Here is a 23,314-nt window from a genome sequence, read left to right as displayed (position 1 = left end):
TCTCACAAAAGAAAAAAAAAAGATTAGATAACCCTACATCCCCTTCCTGCTCTGGTCTATGATCCTTCCCATAAGCTGTCTCCAGATACCTTCCTTATAAGATAACTATATTAGAACTTACCTTCTTAGGCTCCATTTTTTTTTGGTATGTACCTATAGTGAAAGGGGGAAAGACATATCATCTTATTTATTATTATTATTATGTTTTTTTTGGTGAGGCAATTAGGGGTTAAGTGTACTTGCCCAGGGTCACACAGCTAGTAAGTGTTAAGTGTCTGGGGCCGGATTTGAACTCAGGTCCTCCTGAAATCCAGGCACAGCACCACCTAGCTGCCCAAGACATTCATTTTAGAAACATATTGTGTGACCATAATATCAACTTTCTTCTTTCCTCTGGGGAGGGAGTTCCAGTTGACTATCTGCAAAAAACACAAGTGAGGCAGAATACCTTAAGAGTCTGGTTGAACATTTAGGTGATGAAACAAATTGTGAAATTTCCCATAACATGTCCAGTAATGTGCTTTCCTTCTATGAGGGGAAATGCCCCAAGAGTCCAGTTCAGTGGCACAGGGAGCTATATATCAGATGTGTAACCAAAGTCCTGACCTCTACATAACAAAGTACTGTTTTCTGGGAAACTTGAGGCTGCTGCCAGGGAATGGTCTTCCTTAGCATGCTGACTACTCGTTTCATTTTCCCTCCAATCTTTGAACCCATTGGTGGGTGAGATTCCTCCCTGGGCTTTCTAGGAATCATGGACTGGAGAAGGGATAGACTGTTGAGCTCACGGCAGGGAGACCAGAGTTCAAATCACGCTTCTGACACTTACTCAGATATTGATTTCTAGTCAAAGGGACTTCTGTTACAGAAACATCTCTCTCCCTCTATTACCCTGTGTGAACATGGGCAAATCTCTTCAGTTCCATAGCCCTCTATTTCCTCATCTGCAGGATGAAAAGTTAGGTGATTTGATGCCTAAGATCTCCTGGCAATTCTAAAATCTATGAGCCTAAGAGCCTCATAAGGTGAGGCTTATATCAGCATGGAACCAGGAGACTTTTATTTCTGTGCCCATCTCTGCCATCTTGTAACCTCTGAACAAGTCGTTTAGTTTCTTTGCACCTCAGTTCTCTCATTTGTAAAATGAAGAAATTACACTAGGTGCACTTCTTAAAGACATTCCATGATTTACATTTCATGATCCTAAAATGTGTTTTACTATCTGTCTGTCTGTTTGTTTGTGGTTTGGGGGGGTGGTATGAGGGGTTAAGTGACTTGCCCGGCGTCACCACAGCTAGTAAGTATCAAGTGTCCGAGGCCGGATCTGAAAGTCAGGTCCTCTAGAATCCAGGGCTGGTGCTTATATCCACTATGCCACCTAGGTGTCCCTGTTTGTTTGTTTTAAAGCAACAGATATAATTTAAATACTAATTTAAACACAGATAGATATTAGCCCCAGCTGTTGAAATTTAAGTGTCCTCATTCAAGCATTAGGAATTATGCATTTTACAGATAGCAACTTTCTTCCCACTAACTTCATTAGACACCCAGATCATGGGGGCAGCTTAGGTGACACAGTGGAGTAGAGTACTGTCTCTGGAGTTCAGGAGGACCTGAGTTTAAATCAGCCTCAGATACTTGACACTATACTAGCTGTGCCACCTGGGCAAGTCACTTAAACCCCATTGCCTCACCAAAAAAACCCCTAATAATAATAATAATAATAATGATAAAAGACACCCCGAGATCTTTGCCTGTGTGGTAAAAAGTAAAAGCTTTCACTTTTTACCACATTTCAATTTTAAATCTCACACCTGTAAGTTGATAAAGGTGCATTTATAACATGCTTTTCAATTCCAACATCAGTTTGATTCTAAGCATGTTCAAGTATGTTCAAGTTTTTGCTCCAAATGCATGTGATATTCTCTTTCTCCCCTAGAACTTGTTATATAAACATCGAAGAGACAGTTATAGAAGGAACAAAGAGGTTATAAAACAGAAAATACCACATTGACCAGGTCAACTAGTAATTTTCATTTGGAGTTTTAGGACTAGAGAAAAAAAAAAGCATTCTTAAGGATAATTTTCCCAATCCCTCTCTGGGAAGGAAGCAGGCTTAGAATCTATAGCTAGGGAGACAGCTAGGTGGCGCAGTGGATAAAGCACCCGCCCTGCATTCAGGAGGACCTAGTTCAACTCCAGCCTCAGACACTTGAGACTTACAAGCTGTGGTGACCTTGGGCAAGTCACTTAACCCTCATTTCCCCCACACACTACACACAAAAATCTATAGACAGATATTGGGGGGACTATTTTTACAACTTTTCACAGATCAGGTTCTTATGCACACTAAGCCCTGTGGCTGGTTATCTCTGCCCGTATAATGGAAACAGAATGTATCCTCATCAGAATGGAGGCCTGCTTGGAACTAGCCTCCAACATTAAACATTTCAGCAAAATTATTTAAGTTCTATTTCAGACCATAAACATGTGGTAGAATAACATCTGTTTGTGTTTGCCACTCTGATTTAATCATGCTCTGTCTATAAATCACAGATAGATGAAGCAGAGAGCATGAGCCCAAAGATTCCATTGCAGTACGTGGGGAAGGGGGTAGAGGGAGATGGGAAATGAGGCAGGGATTGTAATTCACATCTGAGCATTGAAATGTTGCCTTGGTGATTCACAAACAACAGTGGATGCACCTTGGGAATTAGCACCCCTATATTCATCCTGAAGGACCCCACCCTTTCAGATTTAACATCCAGGAGAGCCACTTCCCTAGCTGGCCCCTGATGTACCCCTTGGGTAAACAATAAGTGATGGAGCTTATTCATCTCAAGCCCGCTGTACTCAACACAATCCTCTGGCCCCCTTGCCAAGTTTTGGGTTTTTTTTTTTTTTTTGAGGTCAAGCATCCCAGTCCAAGATGTTTTGAAGGAAAACACCCTCTTTTTGTCTCTTTTTTCCAGATGTCCCTAGGCCAACAGCAATCAGCCAGAGGTGTGCCTTGTTTGAGATGCAAGGGGACGTGTGCAGGCTTCGAGCCACATCCTTGGAGGTAATGGAGCGGTTGTAGGAAAGGCCCTTGCCTTCCCTGATTTCCTAACTGTCCTCTTTAATAATGTTGGTCATTCTTCTATGCCAAGCCTGCTTAGCTTACATGCCACACTAAGTAGAAACAGTTCAAAATGGCCTGTACTGAGTCCAAAGTGAATGCACTTCTTACTTTTCTGAAATTTATCTTATTCAACATGAGGCCTTGTCAATTTGAAGGGGGGAAAAAAAGGGAGAAAGAAATATTTGGCAAATGAGAGGAAGCATAAAGCCTGAGATTAACTCTTCATAAAACTTTTAAAGACTTCATATTGCCTAATTCAATTCTATTCATTTCAGTTCAGCAGGTATTTCTTAATTGATTAGTTATGTACCAGGCAACACATTAGGTGGTAAGGGAAGAAAGAGACAGAGACAAAGAGATTCAATGAGACAGAGAGACAGAGAGACACAGAGAGAGAGAGAGATAGAGACAGAGATAGAGAGAGAAAAAGTTCCTACACTGTGGGAAGAGGGTAGGGGAGGAGACAATATGTAGACTGAAAACCATATGCAAAATTTATATAGAGCAAATGCAAAGGAATTTTAGTGGTGGAGAGCAATTACAACTAGAGGAATCAGAAAAGAGCTGTCCTTGTCTTTACTAAATGGCTTCCTACCTTGTCTATCTCCAAGCCCTAACTCTACCTCTTCCTCTACTTTTACTTCTAGCCAAAATAACATATAATTAAGAATTATGTTGTCTTGGTGAAGAGTAGGGCAGAGGGGGCAGCTAGGTGGCACAATGGTTAAAGCACCGGCCCTAGATTCACGAGAACCTGAATTCAAATCTGGCCTCAGACACTTGACACTTACTAGCTGTGTGACCTGTGACCCTGGGCAAGTGACTTTAACCCCAACTGCCTCACCAAAAAAAAAAAAAAAAAAAAAAAAAAAAGAGTAGGGCAGAGGAGCTCACCTGGAACAAGCCAGCCAGTCAAAAGAACCATGCCCTTGGAAACACTGAAGTTTCCATGTTGTGAAAAATTGGCCACTGCTTCAAGTTTGGGGAGAGGGGATGTCCCAGAAGAGGACCCTATAAATTTCAGTGCTCTTGGACAAAGTTTCACCTGCCCCATTTTAGCTATGGTTCTGCTTCAAGCATCTTTTGATGGGTAGTGAGTCTTGGAAGCAGGCACTCATCTAGTCAACAAGCATTTGTTAAGTACTTCTTATATGCCAGATACCCTGTAAGGTTGGGAACATAAAGAAGTTCATCCATTTCAAATGGAGAGACAAACTGTAAATAGCTATGGTTACACATGATATATGTAGTGTTGATGGGATGTAATCTCAAAAGGAACAGCAGGGAAAAGGAAAAGTGAATCTGCCAAGTCATTCTGGAAGCAATTTAATTTAACAAGATTTTATCGAGTTCCTATTACTATTCTAGAAAACACAAAAACAAAATGGTCTAGACCCTTCTGGGTCTTATGTTCAGGTGGAGGAATCCTCTGTGTGTGTCTGTGTGTGTGTGTCTGTGTGTGTGGTTGGAGGAGTCATTTGGAGGAATGCTCCCCAAAACTACCCATATTACTATACACAAAATATATACAGAGCAAATATAAAGGGATTTGGGTGAGGAAAGAATTCTAGCGGGTAAGGGAAAACCTATAGGAACTGGCATCTGAGCCCTATTTGGAAGGAAGTTAGTGGTTCGAAGGGTGGAGGTGAAGAAAGAGAATGTTCCAGGCATGGGCATGGTTTAAAGCCTGGGCAAAAGCACCAAGTCTAAAAAAAGACCCATGGTTCTTAAAATGCATTCGGTCCATAACTGCCTCTACTTCTAATTCCCAAGGCAAAAGGAGAGATCAGAAAGGATTTTCCCTTCTTCCTTCTATCCCAACCCCCTCTGACTATCCTTGTGGTGACTTGTTTTTTTCTTCCAGGTTTCCCTGGATATTTATTTGAACCAGATAGAAATGGAAAGGAGAGGGGAAAATTGGTACAAAATGCATTATTTTTACCCCTCTGGTCTGGTTTGCCCTAAGACCAGATCTTCTTTCCTGACATGCATGCAATATATGGGCTATGTTGTTAATCAGGGAATATGTGTTGAGTAAGCACATTGGACAAGGGGCTCTCCAGAGCATACAAAAATAATTGTGATACATGATACACACCCCTCTACTAAAGTCCTTCTCCAGTGCCTCATGACCTAGAAGTGACCCTAGATTCTTGAAGGCCAAAGAGCAAAATCCCTGGTGGAGGGTCTTACCCAATTAAAGAACTTTTCAGCATAGACCTGGGGGTTTGATTCTACCCAAGAACATTTATTAAATGCTTATTATGAGCCAGGAATGAACATATGTTGACTGTTTAAGAACCAATCCAGTTAAATTAGGAAAAGCTAAGAAGAAGATTTCTTTGTTTGATTCTTTTTCTTTTTTTCTTTTCTTTTCTTTTCTTTTCTTTTTTTTTGGTGGGGAGGGTGGTAGTCACAAAAACTTAATGATACCATCTACAAGACTCATATCATGGAGGGACTGGCATCTACCTCTGTTTCTACACTGAAGAAAGCATAGGTCTTTAGAAGTATGAAATTAATTATAATTGCGTGGTACCTTTCAAACACTTTCAGATCTATATAGTCTTACCTCAGTTACTCCCAAAACAGATTTGTGAAGCAACCAAGGCAGATGGCATTATGTCCTCGAATTTCACCCATATTATATCTCAAACTCAGAAGCCCAAAGTAAATCTGAGCTCAAAACATAATTAATTCTATGTAACCTTGAAAAATACTACCCATTCCAGACTTTTCTATTTCTGTTAAGTGCATCACCATCCAGCCAGTCACTTAGCTTCACATCAGTCATCCTTGACTCTTCCTTCTCCCTTGCACTCCATAGTCAAGCAATTGCCAAGGCTTGTAAGATTATACTATCTCAGCATTTCTACTATTCATCCTCTTCTCTCCATTCATAAGGCCCTCATATCTCACTAGACTATTGCAGTAGCTTCCTGATTTGGCTCCATTTCTAGTCACTTCCTTCTCTTACCCATTCTTCATACAACTTCTCATTTCAATTTATTTATTTATTTTGCGGGGCAATGAGGATTAAGGGACTTGCCCAGGGTCACACAGCTAGTAAGTATCAAGTGTCTGAGGCTGGATTTGAACTCAGGTCCTAATGAATCCAGGGCCAGTGTTTTTATCCACTATGTCACCTAGCTGCCCCTCTTCATACAACTTCCAAGCTAATACTCTGTTATAGTTCTTTTACAGAGACATCTCATGTTAGGGATACAGAGAGGGAAGGAAATAAGGATTTATATAATATCAATTATGTGTTGGTAACTGTGCTAAGTACTTTTTAATACACATCTCATTTAATACTGCAAACAACCTTGCAAGGTAGAGGTTGTCATTATCCCTGTTTTATAGTTGAGGAGACTGAGGCAAACAGATATTAAGTGACTTACCCAAGGTCAAACAATATCTGAGGCCAGATTGGAACTCAGATCTTCCAGACTCCAGCCACAGTGCTCGATTCACTGAGTCACCAGCTGTCTCTTTGTTTTGTAGTCAGGGCTGGCCTATGTTTGGCCCAAAATGGTAGGTTATTTCTACTGAAGTCCCGTTCTGAAGTTCTGTGTTAGCACTAAATTGATACTGAATTCTCAAAGTTTATGCCACTAGAGGATAATTCTGGTGGATCTTATCAAGGAGTAATGGGGTTGATGGACTTTCTTCCAAGGCTTAGCCTCACTGAATTTGGAATGGCTCACCTCTTGAAGGCGGTCTTGAAATTTTTAGAGATAGTACCCAGACTAACGAAGTGACCATATCTACCGAAGTTTGATGGAATTCTAACATAAGGGAGGTACAACAGAGTAGAGAGCTGTTCTCAAATTTCAGGAAGCCTGGGGTTTAAGTCCTACCTTGTGACATACTGGTTGTGTGACCCCGGACAAGTCCTGTGACCTCTTAATGCTCCCCAAAACTCTCCAAGAGTATAAATTGTAGAGAAGGTTCTAAACCTGCACACATTTCACATTTTTTTTTTTTGAGGCTGAAATAAGGACTTTGGATATTATTTAGTCCAGAGCTTATTAAACTTTGGGTTGAGACCCCATATGGGATCACGTAACTGAACATGGTGGTCACATAAAACTTAGCAACAGTAAAAAGTTATGCCCCCCCCCTCAAAAAAAAGTTATGTATACCTATTTTATATACCTATATACCCAAGGTGGTACAAAAATTTCTTAGGTCAAAAGAGGTCGAGAGTAGGAAAAGTTTAAGAAGCCCTGGGCTAGACCAATCCCCTCATTTTACACAAGGAGAAATTGAGGCCCACAGAGATGAAGTGATTGCCTGAGGACACACTTGGAGTCCCACTCCAATGTTATTTCCACTGGTTTCTCCCTCTTTACCTTGTCCTCTCAGAATCTCATTCCTTCAAGGCTCAGCCCAAGTACCAGGCTCTCTCCAGGAAGAGGACTATTAATGATATTATTATGAACCATACATTTTATTGAAATAATTATTAGTGGAAATTAATTATATACTTGATGTAGAGTTAGGATGATAAGTGTGTTAATAATGAATTATATGTTGATTATGGTGAATGGCATTTTCTTGTTATTATTATTATTAAATCTAGTTCTATAGACCTTGAAGGTTTGCAAAGCACTTTACAAATCTCTCATTTGATCTTCACAACAACCCTATTGTTATTATTCCCATTTTACTGATAAGGAAATTGAAAGGAAGAGAGGTTAAATGACTCACCCAGGGTCACACAGCTCTTGATCACACAGCTGTATGATAGAAGTGTCTTTTCCCCTATACAGGGCTGCCAAAACATTGTGAAGTTGATCCTTGGTGTTCTCTCTGGCTTCCTTTTTTGCCCACCTTATGTACGTCCTAGTTCAAAAGTCTCTAACGATGGGTGATGCACAAGGAAAGTAGCTCATCTACCTTTCCTCTTGAGGTCCCTAGAATTCAAAAGATAGAAAATATTTTAGGTGTCATCTAACTCAACACTCCCCCCCCCCACCTCATTCATAAATGAGTAACTTAAGATTCATGGGTGTTAATGGAGGATCACTAGCTTCCTAAATTAGTTTCCTTAACTCAAGACTCTTTTGCCCTCTTCCTATCCATCCCCCATAGAGCTCCTGGTGATGTGCCTGACTTAACTCCTGGAACTCAAGAAACCCCAGTGATTCCCTGTTGTCTCTAGGACAAAATAAATAAACAAATGAATGAACTCTTCTGTTGGACATTTGAAGCCTGTCCCAACCTGGCTGCAACCTCTCTGTTAGGCCTTATTATGGATGACTCCCCTTCTACACCTAAGGTCTAGCCAAGCCGAGCTTTTGCTGCTTCTATTTTTGTACCTTTGAATTGGCCCTACCTGTGCCTGGGCTGCTCTCCCTCCCACACCTCAGCCTCCTAGGATCTCGGGTTTTCTTTCCAATACAGCTCGGGTACCACTCTCTACATGAAGCCTTTCCCAATTCCCCAGATTTGCTCTCCTTCTTCCAAATGATCTTGCATTTTACTCTATGTCCCATCTATATCCCCCACGGAGAGGATGATTAGAATGTAAGCTCCTTGAGAAGAGGTATTGTCTTCTTCATCTTTGGCTTTGTATACCCAGGGGCCTGGCACATCATAGGGCATTTAATATATGTTTTGTGGGGTTTTTTTTTGGTTTGTTTTTTCTTTTTGGTGGGGAAATGAGGGTTAAGTGACTTGCCCAGGGTTACACAGCTGGTAAATGTCAAGTGTCTGAGGCCAGATTTGAACTCAAATCCTCCTGAATCCAGGGCCGGTGCTTTATCCACTGCGCCACCTAGCCACCCCCAATATGTTTTTGAATGATTTATCATCCAGGGTCATACATGTAATAAGTGGATTCAAACACAAGTCTTCTGACTTCAAATCAGGTCATTTTGACACTATGTCATGGTCTCACTCCCAATAATATAAAAATATAAAATGAAGCTAGACCAGGTCATCTTTAATGGCTCCTTCAGCTCTAAGGTAGCTAAATGTCACCCTAGACAGAGCCGAGCCTGGATATCAGGAAGAAGAGTTCAAATACAGCCTCAGACATTTACTAGCTCTGGGACCCTGGAAAGGTCACAGCCTCTGTTGAAATGGGGGACAAATATAATAGCAATTACTTACCAGGGTTTTTGTGAGATCAATGAGACATTTATAGAGTGTCTAGGACAGTGCCAGGTATCTAGAAGTCACTTACAAAGTGCTTGTTTCCTTTCCCCTCTCCTACTCCCCCTATTTTTGCCTCTTTTTGCATCTCTGCACTTCACATATGTGCCTGGCACATAGTACAACACTTAAATATTAATTGCTTGAATTTTTTTGGCCTTACTTCCCACTATTTCTCTAATATGGCCCAATGTGATATGTGCATGTATTCTATTACCCTTACTTGCTTATCAGTGGCAAGAAGGCAAATCTCAGGTTTGTTGTTTACCTTTCTATCTTCCCTAGTACTTACCACAGGGCCTGGTAGAAAGTGCATATGCAATAGTAGTTTATTGAATAAATGACCTTTTTTTGTTGTTTTGTTTAAAAATAGGCCATAAATGTGGTGTACTGTGGATCCTATGTCACTATTTACTCTTGTCTTGAGTTATAAAAGTGGATATCACCAAGCTAGATCACATGCTAAGCAAACAGTCAGGAAGTTCAGTGTCCATTAACAGTGACAGGCTGGTATCAATTGTAACTTTTCAAAGTGAGTTGGAAATATGGAAGGCACAGGGTCATAGATTTAGAACTGGAAAGACCTCAGAGGCCATGACTTCTAACCCCACTCCACAGATGAAGAAACAAGCCCAGAGAGCTTGTGGTGAATTGTCTGCATGGCCAGGTAAGTGTCAGAGGCTGGATTCGAACCCGCCTCTTTCTGACTACTATCTGCTATGATACATTGCCTCCTGAAAAAGGTCAAGAGAGGCAGTGAAGGCAGACAAGAAGACGGTTGTTTGGAGGCTGAATCTACACAACACAGTAGAGCAAAGAAAACGAAGGATTGGCCCAGAGCAACCTCAAATTTCCTTTTCTCTGAATGGAACTTTCAGTCTAGCTAATCTGCTGTAAAGGTTGATTCCCAGTTCAGACAGAAATATGATTCCAGAGTACAGTGCTGAGGGATTTCTTCAGTGCAAATACCTTTCAAAGTATGTAAATCAAAGAGGGTGGGTTTCTGAGCATGTGGAGATTTTTATTTTTATTTCATTTTAGCCTTCATTTAAAATCAATCAAGCCTTAGAATTCGACATACCTAGAACTTGTTTATATTTCAATGGAGAGAGAAAATCCCATATGATGAAGGGGGAAGGAAAGAAATTAGAGAACAGGGACACACGCACATATAGTATGAGGATGCATGGCATGTTTTTTTTGTTGTTGTTGTTATTGTAGTTGTTTGTTTGTTTTTAGGGTATTGTTTTGTTTTCTTGAAGGCAATCAGGTTAAGTGACTTGCCCAGGGTCATGAAGCTAGGACATCTGTTTTGAGATTCCAAAAAATCTCCTTTTTTTTAATCCCTACTTGTGGTAAACTTCTAACAACTGCCAACTCCAAGGGTAATTCTGCAGAAGAAGATTCCTAGCAACAATTCCATCTTTATCTAAATTTTGAGCAAACTGTCTCCAACATGATTGTTTCTGGAAGAGATACTTTTCTTTTTTTCTTTTACATATAAGGTATTTTATTTTTCTGTTACATGTAAAGATAGTTCTCAACTTTTGTTTATACAAGCTTTACAATTTCAGATTTTTTCTCCCTCCCCCCTCCCCCCCTCCCCTAGACAGCAAGGTAATCTGATATAGGTTATATCTATATATCTATATCTATATACATATACATATAGATATATCTATACATACATATATATACACATAATAACATTAATCCTATCTCTGTATTAGTCCTGTTATAAGAGAAAAAAATCAGAGCAATGATGAAAAACCTCAAAATAGAAAAAAAAAAACCAACAGTACCAAAAACAAAAGAAATAGTATGGTTCATTCAGCATCTATACTCTACAATTCTTTTTTTTTTCCCTTGGATTTGGAGATCCTCTTCTATCATGAGTTCCCTGGAACTCTTCTGTACCATTGCATTGGTGAGAAGAATATAGTCCATTACAGTAGATCAACACTCAATGTTGATGATACTGTGTACAATGTTCTTCTGGTTCTGCTCATCTCACTCAACATCAGCTCACGTAAGACCCTCCAGGTTTCTCTGAACTCCTCCTGCTCATCATTTCTTACAGCACAATAGTATGGAAGAGATACTTTTCAACCTACATTTGATGATGAAGAACAGAGTTTCTTGTCTCAGCTAACTCTGCTGCTATATATTTATGGTATTGTTTAAGAGAAATTCTATCCCATCAGACTCTGGATACATACAGTGAATGAAAGAATGCTGGAGAGGGAGGGAAGTTAGATTATCTTCTACTCCAGAGCTTTCATTTTATGAGAGGAAACTGAGGCCAAGAAGGTAAATTGATTTGCTGGAGCTCTCAGGGCTAGTAATTGTCTGACTTAAAACTGGGGCTCACATGTTCTGACTTCTGACATACTCTCCTTCCCATAATGTCATGGTTCCTATACAAGCTATCATTAATTCATTATGCAAAAGGCTACAGGATTTCAAAAAGGAGTTTTGCAAGGATGAGGATGCCCAGATGTCCCCATAAGATAGAGACTGATTATCCTAAGGAAAGAAGTTACTAGGTAGGGACTTTTATCTGCTAGCTATCTGGGTTCAGTCTGGAGTTCAGTTGAAGGACATTTTGTTCCTATTAACCCAGGGTTTCATAAAAAATGCTTGTGGATAATAAGGCACCTCCATCAAATCCAGGCGATCCATACATACATATTAACAGAAGCTAAGTCAAGACTGGTATCAATTTTCTCCATTCCGTTTCCTTTCTACTGGGCCAAACTTCTCAAACAAATCATTCTCAGACTTATTTTATTCACATCATAATATTGTTCTTTACCACAAAGAATCCTGAATGTGAGAACAAGTGTGAATTCCATACAATTTGTGAAGACTTGTGTATACATTGTTATATCGTGCATTATTATATTATGAATTGCAATTAAAAGTTGCATGCAGTTCACTAAACAGCTAGCTGAAATTCAGGTTACACTCTTTGAGAAGCCCTGTTCTACTTTATGCAATAGGTGATAAGGACTTTTTTTTTTTGTGGGGCAATGAGGGTTAAGTGACTTTCCCAAGGTCACACAGCTAGCAAGTGTCAAAAGTTTCTGAGGTGGAATTTGAACTCAAGTCCTCCTGAATCCAGAGCCAGTGCTTTATCCACTGTGCCCCTGGTGATAAGGATTTGAATGAAGGTAGTAGCATGTAAAGAAGACATTGGATATACTAGGTGTGGGGTTGAGGAAGAGAAAGAAGCCTTTCAATACCTATAAAATCAGATTTCATAGGTGGTGACCTATTGGATTCAATTCAATATACATTTATTAAGGCCCTATTATGTGTCAGGCACTGTGCTAAGCACTGGGGATACAAAAAAAAAAGACAGTCCCTGCCCTCAAGGAGCTTGTAATCTAATGGAGAAGCCTACAATCTAACTTAGTCTGAGAGGTTAAATGAAATTTTCATTTTCAAAATGTCTTCTAAATAATGGGCCACTGACCTACAAAACCTACTAACACAGTAAAGATCAGAAAAAACATTTTACTGGGGACTGAGGATGGGCAAGAGCATTCAAAATATCTAGGTGATGGAATTAGAGTAATAGGAAGAACAATAGATATTCTTTAGTCTAATGCCCCACATTTTACAGATGAGGGAAGTGAAGACCAAAGAGACTAAGTCAAGCCTTGAATCCAATTTTCTCCATTTCATTTTTTCTACTATACCAAGCTTCCTAAGTATCTTCAATGTAACCAAAGCCTTTCCCAGAATTATGAGACAGTATGCTATGAAATACAATGGCTAAGTTTAATTCACATTCTCTTCATTTCCTACTAGACTTATACAAATTAAAATTCATGGGATGTTAGCCCAACACAGCCTTGGACACAGTATCTATATCCTTACAACATGAAACTTACATTCCCCAAACTCCTTTACTTATCTTCTGGGGAAGACTCAAAGGAGAGGAGATGGAGTAGTGGGAAGAGCCCTAGATGGGGAGTGAGGAGAGCTGGCTCTTTGTTCCAGCTCTGCCCCAGCTGGGCTACCTTGGGCAGTCCTTTTGCCTTCTCTTGGCTTCATCTTCCTCTGCTGTAAAGTGAGATGGAAGACTAGAAACAAGCTAGGTAAAATCACACCTATTTTTTAACCCACATAAAAGAGGCACCAAAATTGGAGGGTGAGAACAAAGGGAGCTTCCCCTTTAAGAAGCTGCCACAAAGAATGAGCTTTCCTTCAGAAATTCTCCCAAGAGAACTCTTACATATAATAATAGAATACCTGGAGTCTAAAAATGGCAGGTACTTCCTTCTGTCTTATGCCTCTGATATCCCCCCTCTGTCCTTGCCATCCTTCACTCTGTTCTTACCATTCCCCCTGTATCCCTGCCATCCCCTCTATTTCCCTATCATCCTTCCAATGTTCCTGCCTTACTCTCTGTGCCATCCCTCTATGTCTCTACCATCCCCTCTGTGTTTTTACCATCTCCCTTGTCTCCCTATACTCTCCTCTCCCCTCCTCCCCATTGTTTACACACATAAAGTTGAATGAGGGAGTCACCCAGGGTTTCTTTGTTAATATGAGAAAACAGATACTATAGGTGAGATATAAATATGTGACGTGCTTTGAAATAAAAACTGCTTGTAAGGCACAGTGATGCACACCTCTAATCTCCACTACTGAGGCAGCTTGAAGTTGATGATCTCATGAGCTGGGGATACAGAGGGTTCTGCTGATCTGAAGAAGCCCTGTGAGTAGGGAATGAGGGGGCAGGTGGGGGCCTGGGTGAGTGGGGAGTGCGCTACCTGGCTGTCTCAATCTGAGTTAGAAACAAAGCGTATCAAGCTCAGTTGCTAATCAAATGGTGAGTTGCCCCTTACTGATACGAGGCTCTTATGTGTGCCAAGGAATTGGAAACAGAGTCTATCTCCAGTGAACCTTTAAAAAGGAAAGAATGATTTTTCTGCAGACAGTAAGAGTATCTGGATAGCTAAGTTTTAGTTGCATGCCTCAAAGTAGCCAGATGCTGATGTGAATACCGTTCAGAGGAAGTATCAGAACTTGAATATTACAAATGAATCTTCTATCACACACATGAATACACACAGACATAATTATGCACTCTCACACACCCCTCAGGTTCCTCCCCCACCAGGAGTGAAGCCAGACTTCATCCATTCCAATATCTCCTGCTTAGTTTCCAGGGTTCTAATAGGTTTCCTTTCCTCTGGGCGCTGTCCACTCTTCCCCAAGAAACTGCACAGCCGCCTTCTGTCAAAAGTGCACTAGCATAGCCAAATGTACAAATGTCTGTTGTTGTGGGCCCATAAATCTTGGAGGAAAACTCCTGGGAGCATCTTTTTAATGAATGAGCTTTCCCTGTCACTGAAACACACACAAATCAGTTGCTGCTTTTTTTTTTTTTTTTTGCAAGGGAAGGAAGGTGGGAGACATTTTCCCTTTCCACATGGGAAAGCAGTAAAAATCTTATTCTACATCACCAGCACATTCCTTGCAGAAATATCATGCCGGCTTTTCCCAAATAAGGTTTTCAATCACAAAGGCGGCTCCTTGTCTAGGGTCACAATCTGATCCTGTTGCTAACCTTTCCAAGGGACTTAAGTTAAACTTTGAGCTTTCAAAACAGCAAATGCCGCCCCAGTCCTGCTCATAGCCAAAGGATGAGCTCACTTGTCCCACCATCCTCCCCCCTCACAGGAAAATATGCAAGTCATGTAAATGCAGCTATGAAGATCACAGCCTGAGCTCCGAAATGGAAGATGATCGGAAAATTGGCCGCTTGCTGACAGATTCCAAATACTCCACCCTCACAGCCCGGGTCAAAGGTGGAGATGGCATCCGCATCTACAAGAGGAACAGGATGATTATGACCAACCCTATTGCAACAGGGAAGGATCCCACCTTTGATACCATCACATATGAATGGGCTCCTCCAGGACTGACTCAGAAACTGGTAAGAGTATTTCTCTCTGGCCTTGAGAAAACCCGCACCTCCTGGGGTCCTGAATTTGATAGGCTATTGCTTGGGGAGGTAGCGGAAAAAGTGTCACTCAAATCAATGCCTTTCTTCTGTTCAGGTATCATATGCAAGTGATGTTTCCTGTTACTTGTTACTTGATATCTTAGAGACATGGAGTAGCCCAGGACAGCAGAGGTAACTGGTTACTACCTGTATGACCTTGAGAAACCGCCCCCCCCACCTCCAGATATTAGTTTTCTCATTGGCAAAATGACATGGTTGTACAAAGTGGTTTCTGGGGTCCTTTCCAGTGGTAGACTATGATTCTTTGTCTGTTCACTTACTTTACTGGTGAAAAATTCTATTCAACAAATATTTATTAATTATTTGCTCCTATGTAAGTCACCATGTTAGGTTCTGAAGATACAAAAACAGAATGCATCAGTCCCTGATCTCAAAGAGTTTACATTCTTCTGAGGAGATACATTTAGACAGTAAGTGAGCACAAGTGTGAGAGGCAGTGTGACACAAGGCAGAAAGCACTAGGAGGTGGAAGGAGCACTAGATTAGCAAGCAAGCTGGTAAATTACAACCTAAATTCCAATCCTAATTCTTTCACTTGCCAGTCGAAAGAGCATAAAAGGGTTTGGAAGTGGAATGAGACCTCAGCAGCCATTTAGTCCAAACCATACACACTGTAACACACTCACTGAGTAATAATGCAGCCTCTACTTGAAGATTTCCAAACAGAGGGATTCCCCCTATCCCCCATCTCTTGAGGCAGGCCAGTCCACTTTGGGATGCCTGGAATTGTTGGGAGCTTTAGGGTTTTGTTTCCTTCCCAACCCAACATCGAGCCTAAATTGCCTCTTCACAAATTCCACTGATGGCTCCTGGTTCTGCCTTCTTCTTGGGTCAAACAAAATTAATTCTAATTCTTCTTCCGTATGACAGACTTTCAGATACTTAAAGGTAGTTCACCCCACTCACCTCAAGTCCTCTCATCTCCATTTTAAACATGTCCAGTTCTTTTTTTTTAATTTATTGCAGGGCAATGAGGGGTAAGTGAGTTGCCCAGGGTCACATGGCTAGTAAGTGCCAAGTGTCGGAGGCCAGATTTGAACTCAGGTCCTCCTGAATCCAGGGCCAGTGCTTTATCCGCTGCGCCACCTAGCTGACCCCATGTCCAGTTCTTTTAATGATTCCTATATGTCACGGACTCAAAGCCCTTCACCATCTTGATTGCCCTCATCTGGATGCTCTAAAGCCTGGGTAAACCCCTCCACCTCCTCTCTCTCTATTTAAAAAAAAAAAATTATTTATTTATTTGTTCGTTTGTTTGTTTGTTTAGATCCACCTCCTCTCTTGTCCTCGGGTTGCCTGCTATGTAAAATGAAGGAGTGGAACTAAATAATCTTGAACATTCATCTTTTACAACCAAAATCCTGCTCAACCATAATCCTTTGGGTTTCATAGCTCCAATGCTACACTAAAGGTAGTTTGGTTCCTATATGAAAACCCAGGCATGTATACTTCTAGCTATATACCACCATTTAAAAGCTCAATGACCACTTGCTGGCTATGTTGTAGAAAGGATTCTTTTGCAGGTACAGGTTGGCCTGGATGGAAGCTGAGGTCGCTTCTGATTCTGAGATCTTGTGATTTAGAGACCCATTGCTTCCTTTCTAACCAGGCTCATCCTGCATGGAAGAGAAAAGATTGTAAACAGAGAAAGGTTCCTATCCTTCCCCTACCCAAAAGGCTGGGTTCAGAACAAGAAAAAAAAAATCTTAATTTTGCCCTCATCCTGAGATGGCAATAGTCCCTGGTGAGGAAACCCCAAATGAATGGAAAGGCAAAGCAGTTTTTGGCAAAGATTTTAGAAATGTTACAAAAAATTAAATATATCTCTCCCCCTGCCAATGTGACTTTAAGCATTTCTTCAAAAACAACAAAGATCAAGAAAGTAGTGAAAAGTATACCTACAGGTAGGAGAAGTCAAGGATGACCTTACAAATATAATTTATCCATCAATAGTTTTTTAAAAGGAATGTTTTACTTTGGAAGCATCTTATGCAATGATTTCTAAGATTCCTAATGTAATTAACACTCCCTCCCTCTGCTTTTTAGTTTTTAAAACTGTATTTTCCCCAAACTAGATGTCTCTACCTTCTCTTTCACTCCTTTTATCTAAACTTTGCTGCTCAATGAGCTGCTTTCTCAAAAGAGTTTTGTTTTATTTCTATTTCTTGGGTAAAAAAAAAATACCAGCATGCCTTGGGGGACCAAGAGCAGAGTTCAAAATAGATAATCCTCAAGGTGATATTGTCATAGAAAACTATAGATGGAAAGGATTTTAGAAATTGTCTAATCTAGCTCTCTCATTTTAGGGATGAGGAAACAGGCTCAAAGAGACTGATTAAGTTACTCAGACATATACAGCTGGTTATTAGTAGAGCTGGGGTTGGAACTCAGGTGTCTGAACACTCAGTCCAATGTTCTTTCCACTACAGCATTCCTAACAAGTATGAAGCTCTAAATTTGTACTTCCAGGTTTCTTTTCCATGTTAAAGTAAACTATGGTTCATTCATTTTTTTGTGTCTGCTGAAATCATTATTGATGACTGATGGTCTGAACATGTTGAGTGTCATGACTCAGCAGTTAAGTCTGCAGCCCACAGATTGCCCATTTCCCTTAGTAAATCAGCAAATGACCCCATGCATCTGCAACTGCATTTTTGGTTCCTCTTTAAGGCAAACTTTAGGGCACATCTTAAGGGCTCAGGCTGAACTGTCCTAAAGTGGTCTCTCTGTAAATGTCACAAATATTAGCAGTTTTGATTAACAACTCTTAAGACTGAAGTGAAATTGATGCATTCTTTAACTTACATGAAAGTCTGCACCTGATTTTTTTTGTCTTTAAAGTTAAATGCTGTGCACATGAATCAAAAGACTTTGTGATCAGGAGCGGCTAGGTGGCGCAGTGGACAAAGCACCTGGCCCTGGATTCAGGAGTACCTGAGTTCAAATCCGGCCTCAGACACTTGACACTTACTAGCTGTGTGACCCTGGGCAAGTCACTTAACCCCCATTGCCCTGCCAAAAAAAAAAAAGACTCTGTGATCAGCCCCTTACCAACTTGGCCAAATCAATTGCCCTCTCTGGGACTCAGTTTCCTCTCCAAGATAAGGGAGGAAAACTATATTCTCTCTAAGGATTCAGGCCTAGCATTCCATGTTTCCAATATATTACCCCGACCCCCCATCCATGGAAGAAAACAGAGTTTATTTTCCCCTTTATGAGAATAGGTTTACATGGATCCAATCACATTCTCTCACCCAAATTGGTATGTGGTTATGGTTGACTAGTTCACAAAAAATTTGATCTCATGACCTGAGCCTCATTCACACCGAATTCTAACCTATCCAGCCAAGTGTCATGAGCCATGCCCCAATCAGTCAAGCACATAATGTTCTCATTTCCTAGCACTAACATCACCCTCTCTCAAAAGAGCATCTTATTACCTCTCCACAATATAACTGGTACTTACAAAGTACCTATTCTGAGTGAGGTACTTTGGGAGATAGAATGAGACACAATACATGGTCCTTCAAGGAAGTGATGTTCTAGTAGGGAGATGACAGCTACACAAATGATAATATAATCAAATGTGGAACATGACTGCATAAAAGAGATACAAAACTCCAGGAGAGTTCTGGGAGGAAAAAAATGAATGATTATCCTTGAATAGTGCTTGAGCACTGACAGTAGCAGGTCATATCATAGTACAGACACAGTATTTCATGGTAGGAAGAACATTGAATTTAGAGTTAAGAAAAAAGAGATTCAAATCCTACCTCAGACACCTATTAGCATTGTGATCAGGGATCTCCACCCCAAAAGAAACCAAAACAAAACACTCTCATATCCTCAGAATCCTTATCTATAAAATCAGAATAATAATATTATACTCTCTATATCATGTTTTTGTTGTGAAGAAAGTATTTTGCAAACCATAAAGTATTATATAAATCTGAATTATAAATAGGACACAGATCTGACTTGTCTAGAAATTGACCCAGTCTGCTGAATAAAAACTTCTAGCAGCTAAATTAGTCCCTACTCATCACCCAAGGCATTTCTACCAGTCTGCTCCATTACATACTCCCACCCCTCTACTTCCAGAGTTCATACAAAGCCTACCCTCTACCACTGACCTTGATTCTGACTTTCTGAAATTTTACCCTTCATCCAAATCAACCCAAGATAACAGAACCATAAACCAGCTCTACCACTCACTATCTAGGTGGCCTTGGGAAAGACACAACCTCTCCAGGCCTCAGTTTTGTCATCTGTAAAATGAGGTTAGTGTGGCTGGCCTCTAACTTCCCTTCCAGTTCAGGGTCTATAATTTCTAGTCAGAGCCAACAAGGTCACTGATAGGTTAAATCACTTGTTGATGGCCACATAGTCAGTATGGGCCAAAGTCAAGGATTGAACTCAGAGCCTCCTAGCTGCAGGGCCAGCCCTCTGTCCACTAACCCCAGGACACATCTCTAAACATAGTCTAGACCAAAGTCTGTGCTGAACTCAGCTCTGCTTTTATGATGCTATGGGAAAATCCCGAGTCAAACCAAGGCCAGGATGCCATAAAATTAGGATGAATTAAAAGTCAAAAGGAAAAAACAACCCCCGATCTGATAACACATTCCTCCCCTTGCCTTATGTTTGGACTCTGAATAGCATAGGACAGATATAGTAACAGATGTCAGAACCTCCAGGTGCAGCATTCTAAAGGGTCATAGGCAAGACATGCTCCCCTTGCTCTGCTATTTCAGCAATCCAGTCCCTAGCTTGTCCCAGGGAGCACAATCCTCTCTTCCCTTGCATTCCCACTCTTCCCTCCTTTTCCCCTTCTTCCCCATTCCTTTCTCTCCCTTTCCCTTTCCTTGTTTTCCCTCTTTTTCCTTTCTCTTCCCTCCTCTTTCTTTCCCTTCTCTTTTTCTCTCTATTCTGTTGCCTCTCCTCTCTTCCCTTTCTTTTCCTCTGCTTCCTCTCCTCCCCTTTCCTTCCTTCTCTTCCCCTCCCTTTCCTATCCTCTCTTCTTTCTTCATTCTTCTCCTTTGTTCTCTCCTTTCCCCCTCTTTTCCTCCTCTCCCTTTCTCTTTCTTCTCCTCTCTTCTTTCTTCTCCTTCTCTCTCTTTCTCTCCTTTCCCACTCTTCTCCTTTCTTCCCCTTCCCTTTCATCCCCTTCTCTCCTCTCCTTCTCTCTTCCATCCCCTTCTCTCCCCTTTAAACATTGCTCACACAACACTTCATAACATTTCCCCTATAAGGTAAGTTAAGGCAAGGTTTTACTTTACAAAATGAAGAATCAGAAGCACAGGTTCATAGAGCCCACGAGGACCTAGGCCATGCAGCTCTACATCATTTTTCAAAATGGCAACATGTTCCTGACTGCAAATGCTTGGTATAAATGAATTGCTGGACCAATACTGAGAGTCAGGATCTAAATCAGTTACAGGGACATTCGGGAGCCGGTCAATATTTTCAATGTGAGCATTTACACCTCAGAAATTGGCAAATGCTACAAAGTGGGGCTTGTTATATTGCCTTGTTGATTGGCAAGGCTTAAGAATGAGATGGTGAAAATGTTAATAATTCAGATTAAACTTTAAAGTGTGTCGGGGATTCATTTTTCCACCCAATAAGATGATTTTTAAACATTGACTATCACATCACTTATAGGCTGCCAGGAAGACAATGCATGATGTCTCTAGCTGTGGAAGTCAAAAGCCAGTTAGGGAGAATGCAAAGGACTGCAGTCCCAAACCAATCTAGGTCCTAAAATTATAAATGTTGAGATGGAAGGCACCTCAGAGAGAATAAATCTCACTCATTTTATGAAGTAGGAAACTGAGGCTCACAGATATTGGTTGAATTTCCTGAGGTCATACAAATAGTAAGTGGCCGCACTGGAACTTGAACCCAAGACTTCTAACTCCAGATCTAGCACTCTTTTCAGTGCTCCACAGTGACTCTCACTTATCAGAATATTATTACTATCAGCCATGAAATCCAAACTTGACCCCAAAACAAAAACAAACCCTCTCCCAGTCTAACCTGAATCCAGGCTATGTTGGCAAGTTTGATTTTTGCGACTTGATGGACAGCTCCCCCTTTCCTCTCAGTACACACTCTCCCACCATTCTGGCTTCCAATCTCAAAACATACCCAAAAGTAGAGGCAGCTAGGTGGCACAGTGGATGAAGCACTGGCCTTGGATTCAGGAGGAACTGAGTTCAAATCTGACCTCGGACACTTGACACTTTACTAGCTGTGTGACCCTGGTCAAGTCACTTAACCCTCATTGCCCCACAAAAATAAATAAAGGGATTGCCCCCTTTAGAAAACAAAAATACCCAAAAGTTTCAGGAAAGGGAGAAATCACTGGAAGCAGAGGCAGTCTGAGAAGGCTTCATGGAGAAGGTGGGACTTAAACTGAGCCTCAAAAGCTAAGAGAACTTTGGCTGCATGATATGAATCAGGGATAGTCCATTCTTTAAAATAAGGGATCATATTTATGATTCCTAAGGATTTAAAAGGTGTTTTTGAATTAATGTCTCCATTTTACAGAAGAGGAAAATGGAGCTCAGAAAAATAAAGGATAGCATTCAAGGTCACAGAGCCAGTAAGCGTTGAGTGTTAGGATTTGAATTCTGTTCTCCCTGACTCCAGGGTCAGCACTCTTTCAATAATGTCTCTTTTGTAGCCAGCTCCAAAGGGTGTGTATGCATCATATCCTTTGACATAAGAAGAACAAAGGCTTTCCTAAAGTCACTTAAAATCTTCAGAAGATGGGGAGGCTAGGTGGTGCAGTAGATAGAGCAGCGGCCCTGGAGTCAGGAGGACCCGAGTTCAAATTTGGCCTCAGACACTTGACACTTACTAGCTATGTGACCCTGGGCAAGTCACTTGACCCCAACTGCCTCACTAAAAAAATATCTTCTGAAGATAAATGTTCTTCTTTGGTTATATTAAGGCAAGCTCTTGACCTTGGACACAGAATGAAAAATAAAGAAAATGGGGAATTCTATTCTGCACTTAGAAGCCAGAAGACTTGAGTTTTAATACTATTTCTCCCTCTTACTACCTGTATCTCTTTGGACAACTCAAGGTGACTCCCCCCCTCCCGGGGCCTCAATTTTCCCATCTGTAAAATGAGAGGGTCAGACCAGCTGATCTCTGAGATGCCTTCCAGCTCCCTTACTCTGTGGTCCTGTTAGTACTATTTCAAGAGCTGGATGCTCTCCAAAGTTGGATCGCCTGCATTGAGAGCAGCCAACAATATTCAGGGACAAATGGCAGTCATCAAATCGAAGAGCTCCCCCAGCCACCTCCTTTCTGTTAATTTACTTCATCTAGAAAACAGCAAAGTCCCAGCAGCCTTTTGGCAGTAGAAATGCAATTTAATTCAATAAGCATTTATTAAAAAACTACTCTGTGCCAGGCATGGTGCTAAGCACTGGGCATAGATATTAAGACAAAAATGAAACAACCTCTGCCCTCAAGAAGTGTACATTCTACTGGGAGGGGGGGAGAGGGAGGAGTGGGGCGAGTGGGGTTACAGATTCAGAAAAGCAAAGACAAAATCCTTGCAAAATAAATGCAAAGTAATTGGGTGGGGAGAGAATATTAACAAACGGGAGACTTAGGAAAAGCTTCTTGTAGGAGGGGGAATTTGAGTTTAACCTTAAGATAGCTAAGGGCTCTAAGAAGCAGAAGAGAAGAGGAGGAATGTTCCACGTTGGGGGATGGGGGGGGGAGCGGGGGGATGGGGGGGGGAGGTGGTTCGAGGTTTTAGGAGCCTAGCAAAGGCACAGAGAGGCAGGAGATTAAAAAAAAAAAAAGGAAGAGTATGTGGCACATAGACCAATTGGGCTTGAATATAGAGTACATAATGGGAAGTCACACATAGAATCAGCCTAGAATGACAGACCGGAGACATTGGGAAGGGCTTTAAATACTAAACACAGATGTTTGTATTCTATCCTAGAGGAAATAGTCACTGA

At 41.0% G+C, this 23,314-nt stretch overlaps 1 protein-coding gene across 2 annotated transcripts in view; it reads left to right on the top strand.

Annotated features, from left to right (window-relative positions):
* The window catches only part of LMCD1 (LIM and cysteine rich domains 1), an 84,342-nt gene that overhangs the window by 32,305 nt on the left and 28,723 nt on the right, over window positions 1-23,314 (top strand). Inside the window, exons 2-3 of one of the 2 annotated variants that reach the window (XM_043975613.1) lie at window positions 2,973-3,061; window positions 14,981-15,236. In XM_043975613.1, coding sequence (XP_043831548.1) covers window positions 2,973-3,061; window positions 14,981-15,236 — 345 coding nt within the window. The remainder of the gene's footprint in view (window positions 1-2,972; window positions 3,062-14,980; window positions 15,237-23,314) is intronic. The other variant, XM_043975614.1, reaches the window with a different exon arrangement.

This window comes from Dromiciops gliroides, chromosome 1, assembly GCF_019393635.1.
Source record: "Dromiciops gliroides isolate mDroGli1 chromosome 1, mDroGli1.pri, whole genome shotgun sequence".
Taxonomy (NCBI): domain Eukaryota; kingdom Metazoa; phylum Chordata; class Mammalia; order Microbiotheria; family Microbiotheriidae; genus Dromiciops; species Dromiciops gliroides.
This window is presented reverse-complemented; position numbering and strand designations above follow the sequence as displayed.